Below are 22,143 nucleotides of genomic sequence, written 5' to 3'. Positions count from 1 at the left end.
GTCAAAAGCTTCACATTGTTTGTGGTTTCATATTTCTCTTAAGTGGAAACTGACGTGGATTTGTTAGGATTAGGTAAGTAGGATCCCATGTTTTGGGATCGAACTTGTATTCAGAAAAATCGGCTTAAGTTTTGGAATAAGTCATCATACAAAAAATTTATGTAGAAAAACCTAAACGCGTTTGCAGAAAATTGGTGCTCTAAAAAGTATAAGTATAAAACAAATCTTTCGAATATAATTCCGTATGCCAATCTACCCGAAAGGGTAGGCAGAGATTTATAGTAACCTAGTTAGTAGAACGGTTGCCTCTCACTTTAAGCTCGAGGGGCACAGGCCTAAACCAATTTATATTTTCAAACTCATGTTTGGATCATAAATGATTATCACGTGCTCAGCGGTGAAGGAAAACGTGAGGAAACCCACATTCCCGAGAAATGCATTTCTAACCTAACCTGTATTGGGCTGGATTTCCCTTCGACGGTTGGAAGGTCAGACAGGCAGTCGCTTCTATTAAAAACCGGACCTGTCAAATCTCTAGGTTGGGTAAGCGCACCCTGTGAAAAACGGGATAATGCTAGGAACACGAAGGAACACGCACTCCTCGCCAGCGAAGTCTCATGTAAACCGGGCAGAAATCCTGGAAACTACGTGATATCCATTATCCCCCCCCTGCATTTCCTTTATAGTTACATTTTCGTTCGGGAATTTTCTGGATAAGCATACTCTATGCTGGACAGTGTTCTTCGGATTTACCTGACCACTTGTTTGCGGACGTTTGAGCGGTCACAGGATTTGCTTACACAAGCAGGTTTACCTAGATTCAAGTTTAGAATCCCAAACCAGGCGCTACTAGAACAGGATTTTCCTGCATATCCAGATATTTATAGTCAACTTTGTTTAATCCGTGATAGAGGTAATAACCCTGTTCTTAGCACGCATGACATGCATCGTAGTGTGACGAGTTCAAATCCCAGCTGCTATAACATGTACTATACTTCCAGGCAGCCTCCGTGGTCTAGTGGTTAGAGCGTTAGACTATCCTTTGTTTGGTAAGAATTTTTAGGCTTGAATAACCTGATTGTCCGAAAAAGTAAGATGATTCCGTGCTTCGGGAGGCACGTTAAGCCGTTGGTCCCGGCTATTAGCCATAAAAACACCTCCACGAACCCGCAGTTGAGCAGCGTGGTGGAGTATGCTCCATACTCCCCACGGTTGATTGAGGGGATACCTGTGCCCAGCAGTGGGACGTATATAGGCTGTTTATGTATGTATTGTATGTGTATACATACAATCCAGACAATCGGGTGACCAACCTGCAATGTCTTTACCAAACTAAGAATCACATTTTTATTTGAACCGAAGACCTCCGGATCGCGAGCCCAACGCACGCTATTGGAGCACAGAGGCCGTTAAAGCAACTAATGGCCCCGATTCCTGCAGACACCGCCTAATTTTATTGTAAGTTATATCCGTCATTTTCATATCCGTCGAAAAGGAAAGGGACGGTTGATTCACAGCTCTTAATTTTAGAAAGAATGAGTAAATTAATGAATAACCCGGGCGAATCAAAAAGGTACGCAATCCGCAATCCGTTTGACGTGCTGTCTACTTAACTGTGTCCGGTTATTGACTGATGTAAAATTTTTAGACGGTTGTTTTAGATTTGTGCTTAAAATTGACGTGTGTTCCATAAAAAAATTATGGAACACACGTCATGCTTGTCGATTACCCGTCCCTTTCCTTTTCGGCGGATAAGAAAATGACAGATATAACTTAAAATAAAATTAGATGGTATTTACAGGAATTAGCACCATTATCCACATTATAAGTACTCTCGTTCTCCAGTGTGGTTAGCTGGTACTTATTTCTAGTGGGTTCAGTTATTACGTGCACACTTTAGCGACGGATCGTGTTTTTCTTTTACCCACTTAGAACTTTCTAGAAATGTCTTGAAATGCATGGCATTTCATTATTTCTTTCTCACAGTGCAAAGGAGTACACTTATTGCGTGTGGTATTGTGTACGTTTGACTTACATGGTCGGGTTACGGGCTCAAATCCCGGCTCGAATTTTAAACCACTGGATTCGACTTTATGATCCGAGATTGAATTCCAGGATTTCCAGGATTTGTATCCGATTAATGGCAATAGGGTCGCCCTCTATTACGTTAGTGATCCAATCAAAAACATAAATTATGTGAAATGGCAGAACAGGCAGTCGCTTCTGTAAAAAACCGGACCTGTCAAATCTTCAGGTTAGGTAAGCGGACCCTGTGAAAAAACGGGATAATGCTAGGGACATGATGACTGGTAAATATTTTTTAAGCTAATTGCAAAAAATAAAACAATGTATTTCTGTTAAAAAAGTGGCAACCCTAAGCCTATCTTATTTATAAGGACACAACCCCTCTGTCGCCTATTACATGCCCGGAACAAAAAAGCAAGAAATAAACAGGTCTAACATTCAGGATAACAGGCAGTATTTCAAGGGCTTTTATAAAAGGACAGAGAAAATCCTATACAAATCAGTATATCTGCATGAGATATGTACTGGATCTACTCGACACAGATGGAAGTCTGGCAGTAAATTTGCTTAAGGCAAAGGCTTTATGTTTATTATGCTAGCGGGAAAATCTAGACGTATATTTAGGACTTTCTTCAAAGAATCACTATGATTTTGGTATCAGATTGTTTCTTTTGTAGGATTATGAAGGGTTAAGAGTCAGAAGCAAGAAAAGTGGGTTAGAATTGAAGCAAATGGAATTCCGCAGTCTTTTTTACTCCGGTGGAAAATAGGCGTGAATTTATTTATATACCTGTGTTAATGCTACCACAGTCGCGCTACCAAAAATAGACAAGAACTCACGGCACGGTAACTACGCCGCGAGGGGCGCGAATTATATTGAGGGCTTCGACCAATAACCGTACAATGTATATCTACGTAATAAGCATTCGCTGCGTTTATTGAAAGCCCTCGATATAAACAGCGCCGCGCGCGACCCGGTTGTCGTGCAGACCCTGCAACGTCTCATCTGCATGCATTTTTTTCGTATATATTTGTATGGTAAGTAAGTAATTATAAGAAGCCCACATAATAGAAGATTAATTGATAAGAGCCCCTAGCTGTTCATGTATACATACATAAACTCAAGACAATTTTGCACTAGTTTAAGCCGAGACTATGGAATTCCATTTGCTCCTATCTTGGAGCCATTCCTCCTGCTTGTTCGAGCCAAATATAGCAAATCTTCTCTGGTGTGGGTTGAGAGGTCAGAGATCCTGGTATCCAGGTTACTATTGAGCCCTCAAAGGCCACATTGAATAATGAATGAAATAATAAGGCAATATATAAGGCCACATTATTGCTAAAGTAAACAGCCGGGACCGAATGCTTAACGTGGCCTCAGATACGCAAATCATCTTAATTTCCAACAGTCGGGTGATCAGCCTACAATTTCCTAACCAAACTTGGGATTACAATGTGATTTTGTGATATATTCTAATCGGGGTTCGAACCCGGGACCTCCGGATATTGAGCCAAACACTCAACCGCCGGACTACGGAAGCCGTTAAATAAAAATCATACAGTGAAGCCACATAGTGTAGTGGCTTCACATAACTGGAATGTCCCACTTTATGTGGGAATGATAAATGATTGGTACAGTTGTCATACGTCAACAGTAGTACTCTATTGTACTGAAAGAGGGTAAGAGGAAACAACTCTTGCGGTACAAAGATGTGCTTAAGGCTCAAAAAACCACGAAGACGGCGAATTTCAGGTTTGCAATTTGAGCATACAATGTTAAAAGCAATAGCCAAATAAAGAAGTATAAGTGGTTAATTTGTTATTAAACTTAACATACATACATAAACTCACGCCTATTCCCACCGGGATACGCAGAGACTATAGAATTCCATTTTCTTCTATTTTGAACCACTTAACTTTTTTCTTGTATTCCATTAAACTTAACATATATATTTTAAAAAGCGCGCTCATATTTCAGAAGTATTCAAATTAAAGCGATTTTAAGGTAACTCGACAGCTACAATCGTCATTTTCCATTAAATTTTTAAAAATGATGTTTACAGAAAACGTGGGAAAGTGAATGTGGCCATTCACTGCTAAGATTGCCTTCGTCAGCCATATAAGAGCGCATCTTAGGCGATCCTAGATTGGAAACTTCTCGCCATGGTCGAACACGGCTAGAAACGACGTCTGTGGTCCAGTTGTTGAGCATTGGGCTCACGATCCGGAGGCCCCGGGTTCGATTCCCGGTGGAAACGTATCACAAAAAATACTTTGTGGGCCTTTGTTTTGTTAGGACATTACTGGCTGATCACCAGATTGACCGAAATAAGATGATCCGTGCTTCGGAAGGCACGTTAAGACGTTGGTCCCGGTTACTACTTACTGATGTAAGTAAGTAGTCGTTACGTGAACCATGTCAGGGGCCTTTGGCGGCTCAATAGTTACCCTGACACCAGGGTTGATGAGGTTGGTACTACACCTCACAACCCACACGATAGAAGAAACACATGGGACTTAAACACGGCGAGGCACCTCTGCCTACCACTTTGGGTATACAGGCGTGATGCTATGCTATGTTCCGTTAGCACGTGTCCAAGGTACCGTCCGCAATCGATAGATTCTACTCACAAAACCATTTGTTTCTTTGAAAAATGTGAACACATTTTGCAATGTCCCGGTTCCAGCGATTTTATTTGGATTTCCATACAAATTGTACTCCAGTTAACAGTATACGCTACTATATGCAGCTTTTTCTTTCATTATCTTTTTTCATTATTTCACAACGCTTGTTGAGTCGGTCTAATACATTTAGGAAACTGAGTACAACGAAACCACACCCCGGACACTTCATACAAACAACCTCGTTTTACACAGACACTACACATTGACATTATTGTACACGCGCGTCTGTGTGTGTGATGTCTGACACCGTACGATTCAAGCGTAAACTATGTTCGAGGGGGGGTGAGGCAAACCTAGCTCAGACGCTGATGCGGAGCGGAGAGTCGCCGTTCTATCATCATCATCAATTTAAGAGCCACGCTCTTGTCGGTGCAGCATTTTCCATTCCAGTCTATCAAAGGCTAATTCCTTGACTTCCCTATAAGACACGACGTTAACCTTTTCTTTAATCCGTTCCATGTACGCTCTTCTTGGTCTTCCCCTTCCTCTCTTTTCATCTAGCTTTCCTTCTATGATGTTTTTAATAAATTCGTCGTGTCTTATTAGGTGTCCAATCATCTTGCCTCTTCTGTCCTCAATATTTCTCAGTATTTGTCTTTTTTCCCTTACTCTTACTAGCACTTCCTTATTTGTAACCCTTTCTGTCCAACCTATTCTTTCCATCCTCCTCCAACACCACATTTCAAAGGCCTTGAGTCTCTCTCTGTCCTTCTGTGTCAGTATCCAAGTTTCAAATCCATAGAGGGCTATACTCTATAGAAGGCTATACGCCGTCCTATATGGAGTATTATTCCTTATTCTATGATGAAACGTAAGACTGAACAAAAAGTAAGAGAGAATACTATGGAAGGATAATGAATGGGGATTTGATTATTTATGGCATGAATTTGTCGGTGCAGCATTTTCCATTCCACTCTATCAAATGCCAATTCCTTGACTTCCCTTTAAGACACGACGTTAACCATTCTAAAATGGTTTATGTATGAAAGGGACGCAAAGTTTTTTCTTTTTAAAAAATATTAAGAGTAAGTTGTACTTATAGTTTGTACCCGCTATCTTTCAATTTTTTTTACATTTTCCTCACCTTATGGTTGTCTGGAAGAAATCGCTATAAGCGGTAAGGCCGCCATTTGCAATGTATATGTCTTTTCGTCGCGGGAAGCCGCTGGATGCGGGCAGCGCAGGACCGATCGTCGTGGAGATCCTTGGGGGAGGCCTATGCCCAGCAGTGGGCGTCATACGGCTGATGATGATGATGTCTTTTTGTACTTTTTTTTTATTATTTTGATGCAATAAAGTGTATTTGTATTGTACTGTATTGTATTGTAAAGATTTGTCTTTGAATTATTTATTCTGTTTTTGGTACGGACGGTGTTGAAGGTGTTGAAAAAGCATTTTGTAAAAAAAAGAGAAATAACGAATACTTTGAGGGATGATTCAGATCATTATTCTGAGTAGTTATCAAGCGGATTTTTCCACCGCAGAAGTATAGAATTGAAATTAATAAAAAAAAGCACAAAAAATTCACTTGATATTAACTCAGAATCATGGTCAGAATTCATCCCCGTTAGTACTCGTTACGATGTCACTAACATCCTGTATTGGTATTGGTATTGGTATTCGCGGGCCGGTTTCCGCAACTCGACGTCTGTGCGCCTATTTTGCGTGATACCCGAAACGGCTGGATTACTCCAGCCAGCCTAGTTCCCCAAGGAAGTCTAACAGTCCTTTGACGTTGCTGACCACCTCAGGGAGGCACCCCGTCAGGCCGAGGTGCCTCACATCCTGTATAGTATACCTACTTTGTAGAATATCCCTAACTGGCTATCCCTACCGGAGTGGTTTGAGAGACAAGCCGTTCTAAAGATAACTGCTTAATTGGGGATCCAGCCTATTGCTTTTCTCTCGTAAAAGTCGATTGAAGGACTTAGGGTGGTAATAATAAACGAATCTCAGCTGAGACTGCCCTCAAGATCATGCTCAAGTCTCTGTTTTTATATGAGAACTGTCACATTGACATGATCTTGAGGGCAGTCTCGAAGCTGAGATTAGTTTATTAATACCACCCTTAGAGGGGAACGCCTGCCGTGATTTGTACTTTATTAGAGGTATAATCTATGTAGATTATACCTTGTGGAAAGAAATTATTCTGCGTCTCTCTCTACCCATCTTATAGCTCTGCCGATCGTAATACGATTATGAGTTTGAGTTATTTACATTGATTCAGGTATTAGATGATCAATCAACCTGTTTGCGCGCTACACTCCAGTCTGTTAATGTTTGAAATGTAAGATTGATTTTTATGTCTGTTTTCCTCACCTTACGGTTGTCTGAAATAAATCGCTTTAAGCGATAAGCCCGCCATTTGCCATGTACCGAGTCTTTTTATAATTATTTCTTTTTATTTCGGTGCAATAAAGTATATTTGTATTTTGTGTACATTTCTTCTATCGAAGGTTGTCTCGAAGAGATCTCTTTTAGCGATAAGGCCGCCTTTGTCCACTTTTGGTTTTCCTTTGTACCTGTTCTGTGTTTGCGTTTATTCATTAATTCATTTTTTTATTTATTTATATCATCATCCTCATTATCCCGTTTTTCACAGGGTACGCTTACCTAACCTGAAAATTTGACAGGTCCGGTTTTTCTTTTATTTATTTTTATCATTGAAGTAATATTACATAGCTAGGTAATCCACTGAAAACGATAAAATACGGTTTGTCTCGGTACCCGTCTTCTTAGTTCGTTCCTCTTGCAAACAGCAGTAAATCTATTATTTTTAAAAAAGTAACCTCTCATTAAGAATAACAAGTTGTTATGTTCATCATAATTATCAACAAAATGGTTATATACCTACATAGGTATATATCTAAGTACATTCACAGCCCGGACACTCCATATAGATCTGGTTCTGTGTGCCACCTTACCCCGTGCGTTAGAGCGAGACAGAAAACCCGCGCGCGGTCGAATTGAGGGGGCGAAGTTAAATCAAGCTCGCTCCTAGGTCGTATTGGTACAAAGCGGAGTGTCCATTCTGTGCGTAGTATTATTTATTAGTCTATGGTACAAGTCCCGTGATACTTAATTTTATACTGAACATTTTTAATAATGCAAAAATTATCTCTTGACTACTTTTTATCCTTAGTAAAGTGGGTTTTTTTACATCATTACCCCTTTGTTTAAAGAGACAGGCTTCGCTATGCAACTTTATTTAATTAAATGGAATAAGCAACCTTTTACTAGTTTTACTGCTAGCTGTGTTCTAGCTTGCACATTTGGTTTTACTTTTATGATTAAAACACATAATAACGGGTTCTTACCGCGTTTGAAATAGGGATATGATATTATTATAAGTATATTACTTTTATGTACTTGTACTTTATATTACTTTTATGATAAAACGAAAACCTTCGTCTATATAAACTCACTCCCACAATGGGGTGAGCAGAGCCGCAACTAATTATACCTGCAGCCACTTTAGTACGAAAACCTAACATGGATATGATTAACCATAAGGTTGCATATAATTGGTCATATCCATCTTAATCTGTCGGCATTAAGGAATGCAATCCCGACTCGAGATCGCAAATTCGAGATCCCGAAATTAGAAGTATCAATATCGCGAGTTCCCGAAAATTTCTGGATTTGGTCTAGTTCTTAAAAAAAATGTAAAGTTAGGATGGCTGAAAACGACGAAAACTGCTTGTTTGTGATAATGAGGTTAATTAAAACAAAATATTTTTCGAAAGAGACAGAAACCTTTACTCTTCAGTATTACTAACTAAATAATTAAGTTTTCTTTGGAAATCAGCATAATCATGACAAAAAGTATACATACATAAACAGCCTATATACGTCCCACTGCTGGGCACAGGCCTCCCCTCAATCAACCGAAGCGGGTATGGAGCATACTCCACCACGCTGCTCCAATGCGGGTTGGTGGAGGTGTTTTTACGGCAAAAAAGAATAACTCAAGGAAATTCGCCCAATCCCGTCAATCTCGAATGGAATCTCGTCATATTATGCCTCGGGATTGATCCCTAAAAATTAGGCGAGATTTCGCGAGAGATCGGGATTGCTTTCCCTAGTCGGCATACAAGTGATTATATAGAAGAAAATTAACATAATAAGTTTTATTCCGATGTCTCTTGTAGTATAATGGAACTTTCTCTGTATAAGTAAGTAACCTAACAATTTCCACAATCTAAGCCAGCTCAACTTAACTCTAATCCACATCAATTCAGATAACAAACAAAACCCTACTAAGAATAACCTACGTACTTATCCTAAGGGTAGTACGTATATAAAATATCTCTTATGATATGTCCATAACTCAGGAACGGAATAAAATTGGAATACGATTACTACGAAAAGCTATATCGTAATTGTCTTCCGGCATGTCCGAATATGAACATTGGATATGAAAATATAAATGAAAAAACAATCGAAAATCACACGAAACAAACTGGACTCTAAATTTCAACAGTTCCATTTTTAAATGTTATAATAAAACTTTTTAAATATTGTTCTGCAAATGGCTAGTTCTGGATCCATAAATAACAGAGGGGTTAAAATGGTCACATCGAAGCAATTCATCTAAGAAAGCAACATTGCAATCTGACATTTGCGCATATAAAAGTCAGTGCGAAATGCAAACAAATGTCAAATAGTAATATTGCTTTCTTAGATGAACTGCTTCAATTTAACCCCCCAGGTATAACATTAAAATAACTTCGTACGAGTATTGAAGTCTAGTTGAGCAAAGCTTTCCTTTCGTGACCAAATTCAGAATGGTTTCAGTTCGATTCACTATGGGATACTATAAAAATATTAAACAAAAATATTTGGAATAAGAAAATTAATGTTCCAATTTTTTTTTCTGAATATAATGTCGGAAAAGTGCTTGGATTTTTTAATAAAAATATAAGTACTTACTACATATTAAAAAAGGACTTAGTATTAAGACTTCTCCGCCATCTTGGTTTAATAACCTTAGAAACATCAAACAACCCCTATTTAAGTTAAACGTGAAGAATCTTAATTCACTCAGCTTTTAACTTTTCTTTACAAAAAAAAAAATCTTTACACAACAATCGCTTTCGAAAACAACCCTTAATTGCATTTCAATAAAGTCTATTATCATTCTAAAGATTTTCCGTTCCATTATCGTGTCGTTTTACATGGAAAATGGTTTCGATCGAGTTTAAACTTTAATGCATTTGTAATAAAGGTTGATTTTGCGGTGAGATTGGATCGCTAATGAGATTTCGATGGCTCGTACAGTTGAGTTATGATAATTATTCGGTAAACTGTTGTTATATTGTAAATTGAATCTATTTACTCGTTAAATATGGTTAAAATTGATGTTATCACTCGGTTTTATTGATATGTTTATGTTCACATATTACGTTATTTACGTTATTTAAGTATAAACAAACACAGCTGCAGCTAAATGCTTTTACGTTACACTGGGAGCGATTAAAATTAATAGAACTGGGTGTTGTTGTTGGAAGAATGCTTGACTCTCATTGCGGGGTCACAAGTTTGAATCCCAGCTCAGGCGTCAACCAATGTCTTTCGAAATTGTTTTCAAATTCAATCAACCGGAGGGAGTTATACCGGGGACGCCTGTTCCCAGCAGTGGGACGTATATATGTATATCCTAAAATCTCTATCATATGCTCAGCGGTGACAGAAAACATCGTGAGAAAACCCTCAAAAATCAGGTTAAGTAAGCGGACCCCGTGAAAATCGCATGACGCTAAGGATATGATGGGTGTTGGACCCTTCACGTGACCCCTGGGTGGTGCTAATCGACACTACCGGTGGTAGGGTTCGGCCGTGGCTGATTACCACTCTCCAGACAGACTTGCTGCCAAGCGACGAAACTCGTGTTCCGGAGTGATGTCTGGAGAAGCTGCTAGGGAGAAGTCCAGGCAGTTGGATCATACGCCTTGACTTTTAGATCATGTTTTAGTATCCTATTCACGGATATGCGCAATATTTTGGTCTGGAGAACCAGCTTCTTTTGACTGCGACAAGGATTTCGCCGAATTCGCTCTGTAATAAGTTTGATATTAGCGAGAGTCCTGACGGAGCGCGGGTTGCCACATCTTGCACGATCTTCGATAGAAGAGGTCTCCTTATGTCTCTTTAGGGTATAATACACGAAGTTGCGGCTTGCTTCTAAGCATTTGATTTCATTAAAAATCTCCATTGGTTTTTTGCAGCGTTGAACAGAGAAACTACGGTCGACCGCAGTTTCTCTGTTCAACGCTGCAAAAGTTTCGTTCGCGTCATTTTTATAATGAATAAAAAAAATATAAAAGAAAACTGCTTAGATATTCCCAACATTCCAAATTCAAAATGTAAAAAGAATAAAATTACCTGCCAGCACTCTTTAATAATAAAATAAGTTTTCTATATCTCGTCTCAAAACTTATGAACACACGAGGTATATGGACCCTTGACATGAAACTTCGTGAGTTAATTCCGTCCTCTCCATTCCATCTACGGACAACTAGACATCAGCAGGCATTTTATCCTTGTGTTGTGGATATATCACCAATACGCACTAAACGTTTTGTCTCTTCCCTTTTGATGCGAAGAAAGATGTGGAACTGTCTGCCGTCATCTGTTTTTTCAACTCGTTATAATCTAGGTAAGCGTGATACACCCTAAACATAGTCACTTACCATCAGGTGAGTTTGTAGCCAAACGTGAGCTTTTATTTTATGAAATAAGGAAAATAGATTCTGAACTTCAATACAGTGTTTTACTTTGTAACACACAAGCCAACGTAGAGGCTCATCTAGAGGTTCTGCCAACCCTCTAGTTAGACATATAGGTACTCGAGAATCATCGTCTATGATTGCTTCTATCGTGTGGGTTTTGAAGTAGATGACCAACTTTATCAACCCTGGTATCAGGATTATGCGCCGCGAAAGGCCCCTGACATGACTCATGTAACGACTACGTAGTTACATCAGTAAGTAAAGGTTTTATTTTTTTTTTGACGTGATTTATTGTAGATTTGCCGCAGATGGCATTAACTACTTGGCCGGACAAATGGGGAGCGCTGAAGGCTCTCACCCGGTACAACGTTTAAGACAACAGGCCTGAGGGTGCCCAGTTGGGCGCGAACCAGCAGTAACCGGAACCAACATCTTAAAATGCCTTCCAAAGCACGGATCACCTTATGATTATTTGCTAACGGAGTTGATCGTGTTAACCTGATTGATGATGTTCGCAAGTCACCGTCTGTTGCCGCTGATAGTGCAGAGCATTACAAATACCATCTTTTTTTTCCTTTACCCTCGCTAATGTAATAAAGGGTACCATCTGGACCAGAGTTAATGTGATAAGCGTTTGAATATTTTTTTATGTGAGCAAATCCATCCTAACAGGATTTCGGGGGTTGTAAAATGTTATATATTTAAGTATATTACTGGGATTACGAATACTTGTAAAAGGAATACACACGTACGCACACACAAACGATTCCTATCTGGGTTACAGAGCCATGACTCATCATGGAGAAAGAGTAGCAGGAAAACGGACCCTAGGAGGAAGAAGAAGTCCGATTCATCCAGAGACCATAGATACAAAGGTGCCCTTAGCACTAAAATACAAGAGTCCGCATGTCGCCTGTTACCTTACATCGCCATGTAAAGCAGCTGCACCAAGACATTTCTGGCTGGACTACCACATCGATTTATCCACCGTTCATTGCGTAGTAACTCAAGCGCTAGTTTTGGTTGCGCGATACCAAAGAAGCAATGAATGACGTGTAAATTGTATAATGCGATCGTTGCTTCAGTAAACCATTTCGTTTTGGCCATATTTCGGTCCCACAGGCTATGCCAACGGAGCATCATATCTATAATAACAACTTTGTGGATTCGTCTGATTCAAATAAATTGGACTATCATAAGTTTTGACCCGGCTTGAAGTGAACCTGCGACCTCACAATGCGATTCAAATGTTCTTCCAACTGGGCTACCACGGCTCTCCACTTACAATGTTCCATTCGTCAAGAACATTCGACGTTTACGCTTCATAATTTGAAAAATGTTCTCATTTTGACGCGAAGTCGGGGCAATTCGCAGTAATTCTCCGTGTTACGAGGTCTTATGTTGTAATATCCATAAAGAACAAATTGAATCCCCTACATCACATTATTCTGGTCGTCAAAAACCCTGTACCTACCAAACCGTATTAATTCATATTATGAGACACACGAGAGGAAGAGAGAAAGGGAAAGACCAAGAAGAGTTTACATGAAATAGATTAAAGAGAAGGTCAACGTCGTGTCTTATAAAGAAGTGAGAGAATTGATCTTTGATAGACAAGAATGGAGAATGCTACACCGACAAGAGCGTGGCTCTTAAATAAATGATGATGATGAGACTCACACATAGAAGTTCACAAAGAAAAGCTATAGTAACATGTTATACATAAATTAAAAGAATATGGAATAATTACGAAAGCTATATAAGACGAAGACTTTCGGAAGACCTGAAGAAAGCCAGAGTAGAATTTTTAGGGACATCCCCAATTTGGTTTGGATGCAAGACAATGGTTTGGATATTATAAGGTCTTAGAATATAAATACTGTACACGATGAAGTAGTAAACAATAAACCGCTTGGGTGTAGTGCTGGGATATCATAAAACAAACTCCATTCAGTTTAGAGAGTTCAACTACAGAACAATACCACATTTTTATGTTCAGTACTAACTCTCTGTTTGATATTGTGCGTGAGCGGCTAGGAGATAAGCGGTAAACTAAATATTTCATAAATGTAGTTCTATCCCTTTTTAATCTATTGTGAAAGAAAGAGAGTGACATATAAGTCTGCTCCTTCACCTGCGAGCAATTGCTTTCAAGTGTTGCAACAAGATTGCTCAAGCAAGGACCCCGTTATCGACCCGGCGGAATCGATGATTTGCCTAATTCAGCACTTATCGCCATCGAACTACTTTAGTTGATTAATCGTCCCTCTTAGCCAACGTCAACATCCTGACCCGAAGTTCGCGCCAACAGGGCACTAGATGGTAGATCTCTTTTTTGATGACGTTACAGGGTTGGTATTTCCATACAGATTCAGTAGATAACTTTTAATTGCGTTTGGTAAAAAGTATCTCATTTGACTAAGGCTATTTTACGCCTTTTATCACGGATAAAGATAAAGTACCCTTTCCGCGGGTAAAATCGCGTCTGTATGGTAATTATAAAATTATACTGAAAGTATGAACAGCTCGTAATATCACAAGCAGGTTAGTGAACCTATTAACAAGACATCGATAATTCGAAGAAAATGACATACCTATCCAATTTAAATAACACACAACGAACAGATTTTATACCCGCTAGTCACTAATTTAATAGCCCTATATTTACGACACAAGCAAAGCGATTTTCGAACGTTTGTCGAGAAACATTTTCTGTAGCGCTTTAAATAAATAATAAATGTCTGACTTTGTCTACAAACGCTTGTGTATTTTCAACGGAATATTTCCACACTTGTTAACCCGGGGACACTAATAATAACACACATAATATGTATACACCCACAATCCCCTAGCTAAAGGCGGCGGCAGAGCCACAAGCAATCAGGTACCAATCCACACTTTTGATACGAGTCCTAAGATGAATATTACGATCTGCTTCAAGAATAGAATGGAATACATAACATAAACAGCCTATACACGTCGAAAAGACTGGATAGAGCTCGCACAGAACCGGGATACTTGGAAAGACATGGCGGAGGCCTGTGCCCAGCAGTGGGATCATACAGGCTAATAAAAATAATAATACGTCCCACTGCTGGGCACAGGCCTCCCCTCAATCAACCGGAGGGGGGGATAGAATAGAAATAGTTTATTATAAAAGGACGCCACACGCAAAAGCAAGACAATAACATCATATTATACAATTTTCCCAAACAATTACAAAAAACTAAGACGAAATGATCATAAGGTGGAAGTGGACGTCCTGAGATAAAAGGGCCTCACTCAGCACAAGTCGCACCCTGAAGCACGACGCTGATATTATGTTTCATTCGCTGATATTATCTTCACTCATGAGATCAACCATGTTGTCAGGGTTACTATCCCTCTACTGCGCCGCCAAAGGCTCCTTAAATGGATCATAATAGAATGACAACATAGTCAAGTAAATAATAGCCAGTACCAACTACCTAACGTACCTTCCGAAATACGGATATTCTCAGCCTGCAATTTCCTAACCAAACTAGGGCTAATTACAAAGGGAGTATTTATTGTCCCTACCGCGATACGAAGCCGGGATCTCTGACCGTCTATATAATGAAGAATCGTATGTAACATGTATTCAGCTATAAAAACATGAAGCATGTTAGATAGGACACAATCCCTAGCAGTTGAGTTTTTCCGACATACATAATGTGAGCGATTGCGTAAATCTGATCGTATTTAAAAAAAAAATCGTGCGAAGATGGCGTCATCCCGCGACTCTTTGCCGCGAAGGAGTATTACGGAGTTGTCATTAGGGCAGAAAAGCGCGATAGAAAAAAAATTACAACAAGGGAGTTCAACGGAGATTATTGTGTTAATGAGAGTACTAGAGTAATAATAAAAATAATGTTTATTTCTCTCACTAGCTTAGAACATTAGAGTGAATTAGATAAAGTTAAGGGGCTTTTTCTTTCAACAGGAAGGTAAGAAGCTAAATACGTTCTATATACCAGTTTAACCTCTGCAATGTTTGAACAGCTCGTAATATCACAAGCAGGTTAGTGAACCTTTTAACAAGACATCGATAATTAGAAGAAAATGACATGCCTATCCAATTTAAATAACACATAACGAACAGATTTTATATTATTTACCAACCAATAACAATTATATACTTTACAAACTATTACGAATAAGTAAATTATATATAATTACATCAATTTATTACGGAAAACCAAAACCAGGCATAAGCATTACACCTATTGCAAGATTTAATCTGATTAAGCCTAAAACAAAATTGGGATTCGCTTCGTGTGCGAATAGTTCACATGTTATTTTATTATTCAGTATGTTAAGACCCTCCTCATTTATTATTTTAGGGCTTTTTGCTATTCAGTAAAGAAGCACCGGTTTACATGTTTGCCGTGACAAAACGCTTTGGGATTTATTAATATTAAATCTGGAAAAGGACAGCTTAGCATATTTTATGTGTTTAGATTTAGATAGAGTAAGTAAATTTAATGTAAAGTGCCTACCTTGTTATGTATCATTATGTTTAGGTAAAGTCCCACTCGAATCCAGAAATTTTCAATCTTTCTTTACAATTTTCCCTAAACTTAGGTTGTAAAACTCGCAAATTATAAATTGGTTTCTGCAAACCCATTTAACTGCTTTGAAACGTGTAGTATCATCATAGAAACCACAGTACAAATAGAAATATTATTAAAGAAAGAAGAAACACATTATTGATATTTTAACAAGCTTTCGATAATGACGTATTTTTTTAAAATTCGAACTTGAGAATGTCATCAAATCGTTATCCTCAGGTGCGTGTACCATAGGGCAGTATCTTTAGACCGATATTGTATATATTACATGATATTTAATTTATTTCATTATTATCCATTAGACTTACCTGTGTGTCTCTATGTATGCTGTAGGTGGACCAGCAGCATGGCTCCACCTGGTTGGAGTCCAGCCCCCAGAACTCCAACTCCTCTTCAAACAGTGGTCCACACACATTGGTTGGGTAATGGAGTTTGCCGGTCCTGTGAACAGAAAGAATTTAAGATGTGTGAAAAATTTTGCAAAGCTGAAATGGGATTGGGCTGACCATAATTTTAAGCTGTCCTAATAGGTGGGCGCAATCAGATTAACGTTCCTCTAAAGGTAAACACTCACTTAAATCCTTTTGCATCAGACGCGCTGTCAGAATTTCCAAAGTAACATGGAATTATAACCGTTATTACAGAATAGATAAAGCCGACTATTATCTTGTTTATTTTTAAAAATTTGCTGTCACATTACGAATACAATTTTACCGGCGACGTTATCAAAATTATTCAAATTAATAAAACAAAAACCGACCTTATCCGTTCTAGGTAGTGACTATAATCCTATGCGAAACTGAAAGTACAAATTTCGCGTACGATTTTTGAGAATCTGTATACGTTTTCAGCATTAAGATACAAAGTTAGATATAGGAAGACATGAGATCTAAGTCTGGAAGAACTGGTAATGTAAATAACATAAATCAAAGGCAAACCAAATCTCCAATTACTCTTTCAGCATCGTTTTCAATATGCATCATGTGTGCGTGTGTGTGTTCTTATGTTTTAGAATGTTCAGAAATCCAAACACTTCAATATCTGTACCAACAGAATTCAAATGAGATTTTAATAATACCATAATTCGCCAATAAAACCAACCATTTAAACCGGCATTAATGTCATTTCCAATAAGACACGAATATTGGTCTAATATTCTAAATGAATTAGTGAGAACTCTCAAAAACCAAGTCTTTGAACCGTGTGTTGAAAATGTCCCCTTATCTAGAGTGGCGAAGGGTTTAATTGAGCGTGTAGCCTACACGAACCGCCAGTCTGCCCTTGACCTATCCCGCGGTCATGGAAAATCTAATATTCTTCTGCTGTGTGGAGTTTTGTAATATTATAGATATAGTTAGCGGTGTATAAGTTGAACAATGACCTTGAATGCGTCAATGTCAGTTGAGTAGGACTAGATTTTGTTGACGGGCACAGTGCGAAGTTGCTTTAAGAGAATAACATACTTACCTGATAATCAGAATAATTTATTCAATATAATTATCATGGATAACCTTGTTGAAAGTCAATTTAACATTTTTGAGTCTACTTCAAGCCAAGTATTTCGCAAAGAGTTTATGGTTGTGGAGAAAAAACAACAAAAAAACGCCAAGAAATTGCAATTTCTTTTAATATTTTGGATTTTCTTGTAAGTAATCATTAATTATAAAATAAGCTTTTTTAATAAAGAAGGCATTATGTTTAACATGAGCTTAATTTATTTTCTGTCGAATTTAAAATATTGTCTGGTAAGTAATTTATAAAAATATTTAATTATAAAAACATATATTATAAAATCTTATTTTTATTCCCAGTATTGTATGTATACAAAGGCATACAAAACATGATAAAAATAAAGATAATTGATAAAAACAAAAGCTTATTTATTTTACTGTTGAGAATCTGTGGAAGCACAGTTTCTCAGATTCTAAAACCGTAGAATAAAGAAGAATACCCTTCAGTTTCCGAATCCGGCGCCGCAGCCATAACATTTTATTCTCATCAATACAAACATAGATTTATTATCATCTCCAACAAAATCGTCCTTGGCATCTCTACAATTTATTCAGAAGTTACATTTTCGAGCTAGTACAAATGATTTATATTGCACGTGGTAATTTATGACGCGATAATGTTTGTTTGTCGGTTCTAAATAAAATTCCGTGTAACGGAACTTACCGATCGTGACTTTGATTTTATATTTGGAAAAGTTGTAGGTGAGGATTGTTGCGGTATGATGTAGTACTCTGTCGAATTTATCTGTTGGGATTTCAGAGCCAAGCACTTCAAAGCAATTCATCTAGAAAAGCAATATTGCTATTTGACATTTGTTTGCATTGCGCACTTTTATACGCGAAAATGTCAAATAACAATATTGCTTTTTTAGATGAATTGCTTCGGTGTGGCCTTTATAAACCCCAATACTTTAAAAATAGAATGCAAGTAGGTTCTACTGCGAGTATATCAACCAATGAAGTATGGTGCACGCGCAGTACACATAAAGGAAAAATAAAAAAAAGTAATTTGAGTTTCTTACAGCTTAAAAGTTAATGAAATCGTATTTCGTAATCGTACCTATTTATTTCACTATTAATTTCAAAACTGGGAGTTAAGAGCAACTTTGTTTCTGGCGTACGAAAACAAAAATAATGTCACAAAATCATCACGCACCATACTCTTTTACACCTCTGCATATCCTTTGGCGATATAGGTGTGAACCTATGTAGTTGAAACTGAACCCCAACCATTCACAGTTTCACAATCCATTTTCACCACCTGTGTACAGTTTGCTAAAGATCCGAAACATAACCGTAAAAAAATATGGTGTTTGCACATTGGACACTTAAACGAGTATACACTACAATATAATTGTGTCGTCAATGAAAAATACATACACATAAACATAAATAAACCCTTGACGGTAATCCAAACGCGCAAGGTGCTGCAAGGCTACACCGACAAGAGCGTGGCTCTTAAATTAGTGCATGTGTGTGGTAATCCCAAACGGGATAGACAAATAAAAAAACCATCGTGTGGGTTTTAAAGTATATGACCAACAGCAACTCGGATGGCAGGGTCATTATTGAGCCGCCAAAAGCCTCTGGCATGGCTCAGGTAACGACTACGTACAAGACAATTAGCAACCACTTTTGCAACGAAGTTTGCAACCCATAAAGTGGGTAAAAAAACCCATATACATAAGCTGCCGATTATATCCCAATCGGGTAGTCAGAGATACATCCATCGTAAGATGAATTAAGTACCCACACTTCACCGAGCTTTCTGTTAGTCCAACGTGATAGGTGATGAGTCGTAAAGCCGTCAGCAATGGTCGAGCCAACTGACTCATTTTTGCACGTCCGGTGCCGGGTTTCGAATCTATGACTATTAATATATCATAGAAGAAATATTTATTAGCAATAAGTAAACAGCCTATATATAATAATAATAATTTATTTATTATTATTTATTTATTAATTAAGGTACATACAACATTACAGTATGGCCCAATACGCTGTACGACGAGAAAACAATATACAAACTAATACAACAAAAGTAAACATTGAATGAAAAAAGAAAGAAAAGGAAAATTAAGACTATAAATAACATGAAAAACACTAAAAGAAATTACAATTTCAAAATTGAAAAGTAAACTATCACATAAAAATAAAAATAATAATATAAAAAACAAAACAGTAAATCATGAATAGATCTTCTCGCAAAAAGCCAAACACTCTCCATACACTCCACCATCTATCAGCGAACACATCACATTGTGGTGTCGATTCCAACATCGCCAATATAATAATAATAAAATTAATTTTCCACACAAAGCCATTTAACAACAATTTTAAAGTGACAAAATTAGTAAGAAGCAAGTATAATATTATAAAGTACTTACTTATTAAAACACATCATTAAATCCACCACAGGCTTCGTCAAAAATGAAAAATGATGATGATGAAATGATGTGTTTTAATAAGTAAGTACTTTATAATATTATACTTTTCCCTATTAAAATTTTTGTTCTATTAGAAATAATGTAAGAAGCAAGTTACAAAATAATAATTTCAGCTGATGCCTAAAATAGACTCAAGCCTGTGCTATAGGCATCAGCTACCATCTAGTGTTACGAAGAAGAAGAAGAAGAAGAAGAAGAATCATTTATAGATATATTAGATGTTGGACACAGATTCGTGAAACAAGCTTAGCTTAATGTTTGACAACATTTCGACTGCGAAAAGAAAATTTATAAAACAACAGAAATTGTAACATAAATAAAATTATGTCCCACTGCCGAGCACAGGCCTCCCCTTAATCAACCGGAGGGCTTATGGAGCACACTGCACCACGCTGCTCCACTGCGGGTTGGTGGAGGTATTTGGGCTAGTGACCCGGGGCCAACGACTCAAAGCATTATTTATTAATAATCCGCCATGTTTTTCGGTAAATATATCTTCAACTATGTCATTTCCGGACATGAATAAAGTATGTGAAACGGAAACAGGATCCACTATGATGTTTACTCTGTCAATCAACTGAGTGAATTATTATGAATAAACAAAATTCAATTTTATCGCTGTTCCACGGTCAGTAACCGTAAATAATTGTTATATTTGCAACACAATATAAAAACCGACATATATTGTGAAATCGTGAAGGTGCTCAGCGTCAACATCTTGAAGAAACCCACGTACCCGAGAAATGCATTTCGAAGTTATGTGGCCTAACTTGTATTGGGCTGGTTTTCCCATTGCGAGTTGGAAAGCCGGACTTGTGAAATCTTTAGGTTAGGTTAGCGGACCCTGTGAAAAATATAGATAACGCTAGGGAGATGATGATGTAAACATAAACACGGGGTTAGCCATTTTGGAAACGATTTCGAAAAGTGACAGTGATAATAATATACAGGGTGTTAGTGACATCGTAACGAAAACTTTAAGGGATGATTCAGACCATGATTCTAAGTTGATATCAAGTGGATAATTCAAAAAAGTGGCTAACCCCCAAAGGTTTTTGTCTTAACCAAGACTAATATAAGATGACACACAATCCAATATTCGTCAAATGAATATTTTCTTCACTGTATATTTCTGTCCTGCTGTCAAAATAATCAAATTATTATTCTAAAAATATTGTAATTTTTTAATTATAAATTAAATATACATAAACATTTCATTCAAAAACATTACAAAACATTATTAAAACAATTTTAAAACAATTTTAAAACAATTTTAAAATAATAATAAAATGTATAAATAAAATATAATAGAATACAAATCATTTATTTTAGATATAAGTAGGTGTAGGTTGTTAAAGGTTGCCTGGAAGAGATTGCTACTTAGCAATAAGGCCGCCTATTGTACTAATTCTATTTCTCTTTTTTTTTGTTTTTTCCTGTTTGTGCAATAAAGTATTTGTTATGTTATGTTATGTGTAGGTACACGTGAGTGAACATAATAATTAAACCTTATTTCTAAAAATGTCCAGCTCACCACATCCAACCCAATTATTCTTAACGTCTGACAGCTGTCAAATTAGACAAACTATATATATAACATGGAGTTTAGTATTGTATCTTATTCCAGCCTCGAAACAGATACTTTGCAGTAAACACTGATAGCAATGAAACAGGAATTTAGTGTGGTAATCTAGTCACGCGGATGGTATGCGCGGATAGTCAGTGCGCGGGCACGGAGCTTCTTATATCGTTATATTGGTGCTAATTCCTGTATCACATCTAATTTTAGTTTAAGTTATATCTGTCATTGTCTTATCCGCCGAAAAGGAAAGGGACGGATGATGGACAACTATTAATTTTAAAATGAATGAATAACCCGAGCGAATAAAATAGGCATCTCGCTGAATATGCATCCCGTTTGACGTGTTCTGTCGTCTTAATTCTATCGTGTTATTGGCTAATGTAAAATTTTGGGAGGGTTTTTTAAACTTGAGCCTAAAATTGACGTATGTTCCGTAAATTTCATGCCTGTAGAACATCAGCAATGAGTTATGTACTTAATTCACAAAACGGTGACCAAAATCGATTTTAGTGGTGTCCGTCACTATAGTTATAATTGCATATTATGCCGATAAGTAACATAACATGTACAACT

At 37.5% G+C, this 22,143-nt stretch overlaps 2 protein-coding genes across 3 annotated transcripts in view; one reads left to right on the top strand and one right to left on the bottom strand.

Annotated features, from left to right (window-relative positions):
• The window catches only part of LOC126373959 (uncharacterized), a 650,308-nt gene that overhangs the window by 183,200 nt on the left and 444,965 nt on the right, over nucleotides 1-22,143 (top strand). The window lies entirely within an intron of this gene.
• Nucleotides 1-22,143, bottom strand: part of LOC126373965 (potassium voltage-gated channel protein Shaw-like) — a 320,695-nt gene that overhangs the window by 231,019 nt on the left and 67,533 nt on the right. For both annotated transcript variants that reach the window (XM_050020368.1, XM_050020369.1), the window contains one exon: nucleotides 16,339-16,471. In XM_050020368.1, coding sequence (XP_049876325.1) covers nucleotides 16,339-16,471 — 133 coding nt within the window. The remainder of the gene's footprint in view (nucleotides 1-16,338; nucleotides 16,472-22,143) is intronic.

Source organism: Pectinophora gossypiella, chromosome 16 (assembly GCF_024362695.1).
Source record: "Pectinophora gossypiella chromosome 16, ilPecGoss1.1, whole genome shotgun sequence".
In the NCBI taxonomy this organism is placed as follows: Eukaryota; Metazoa; Arthropoda; class Insecta; order Lepidoptera; family Gelechiidae; genus Pectinophora; species Pectinophora gossypiella.
The sequence above is the reverse complement of the archived record's forward strand: the minus strand, read 5'-3'. Positions and strand labels throughout refer to the sequence as shown.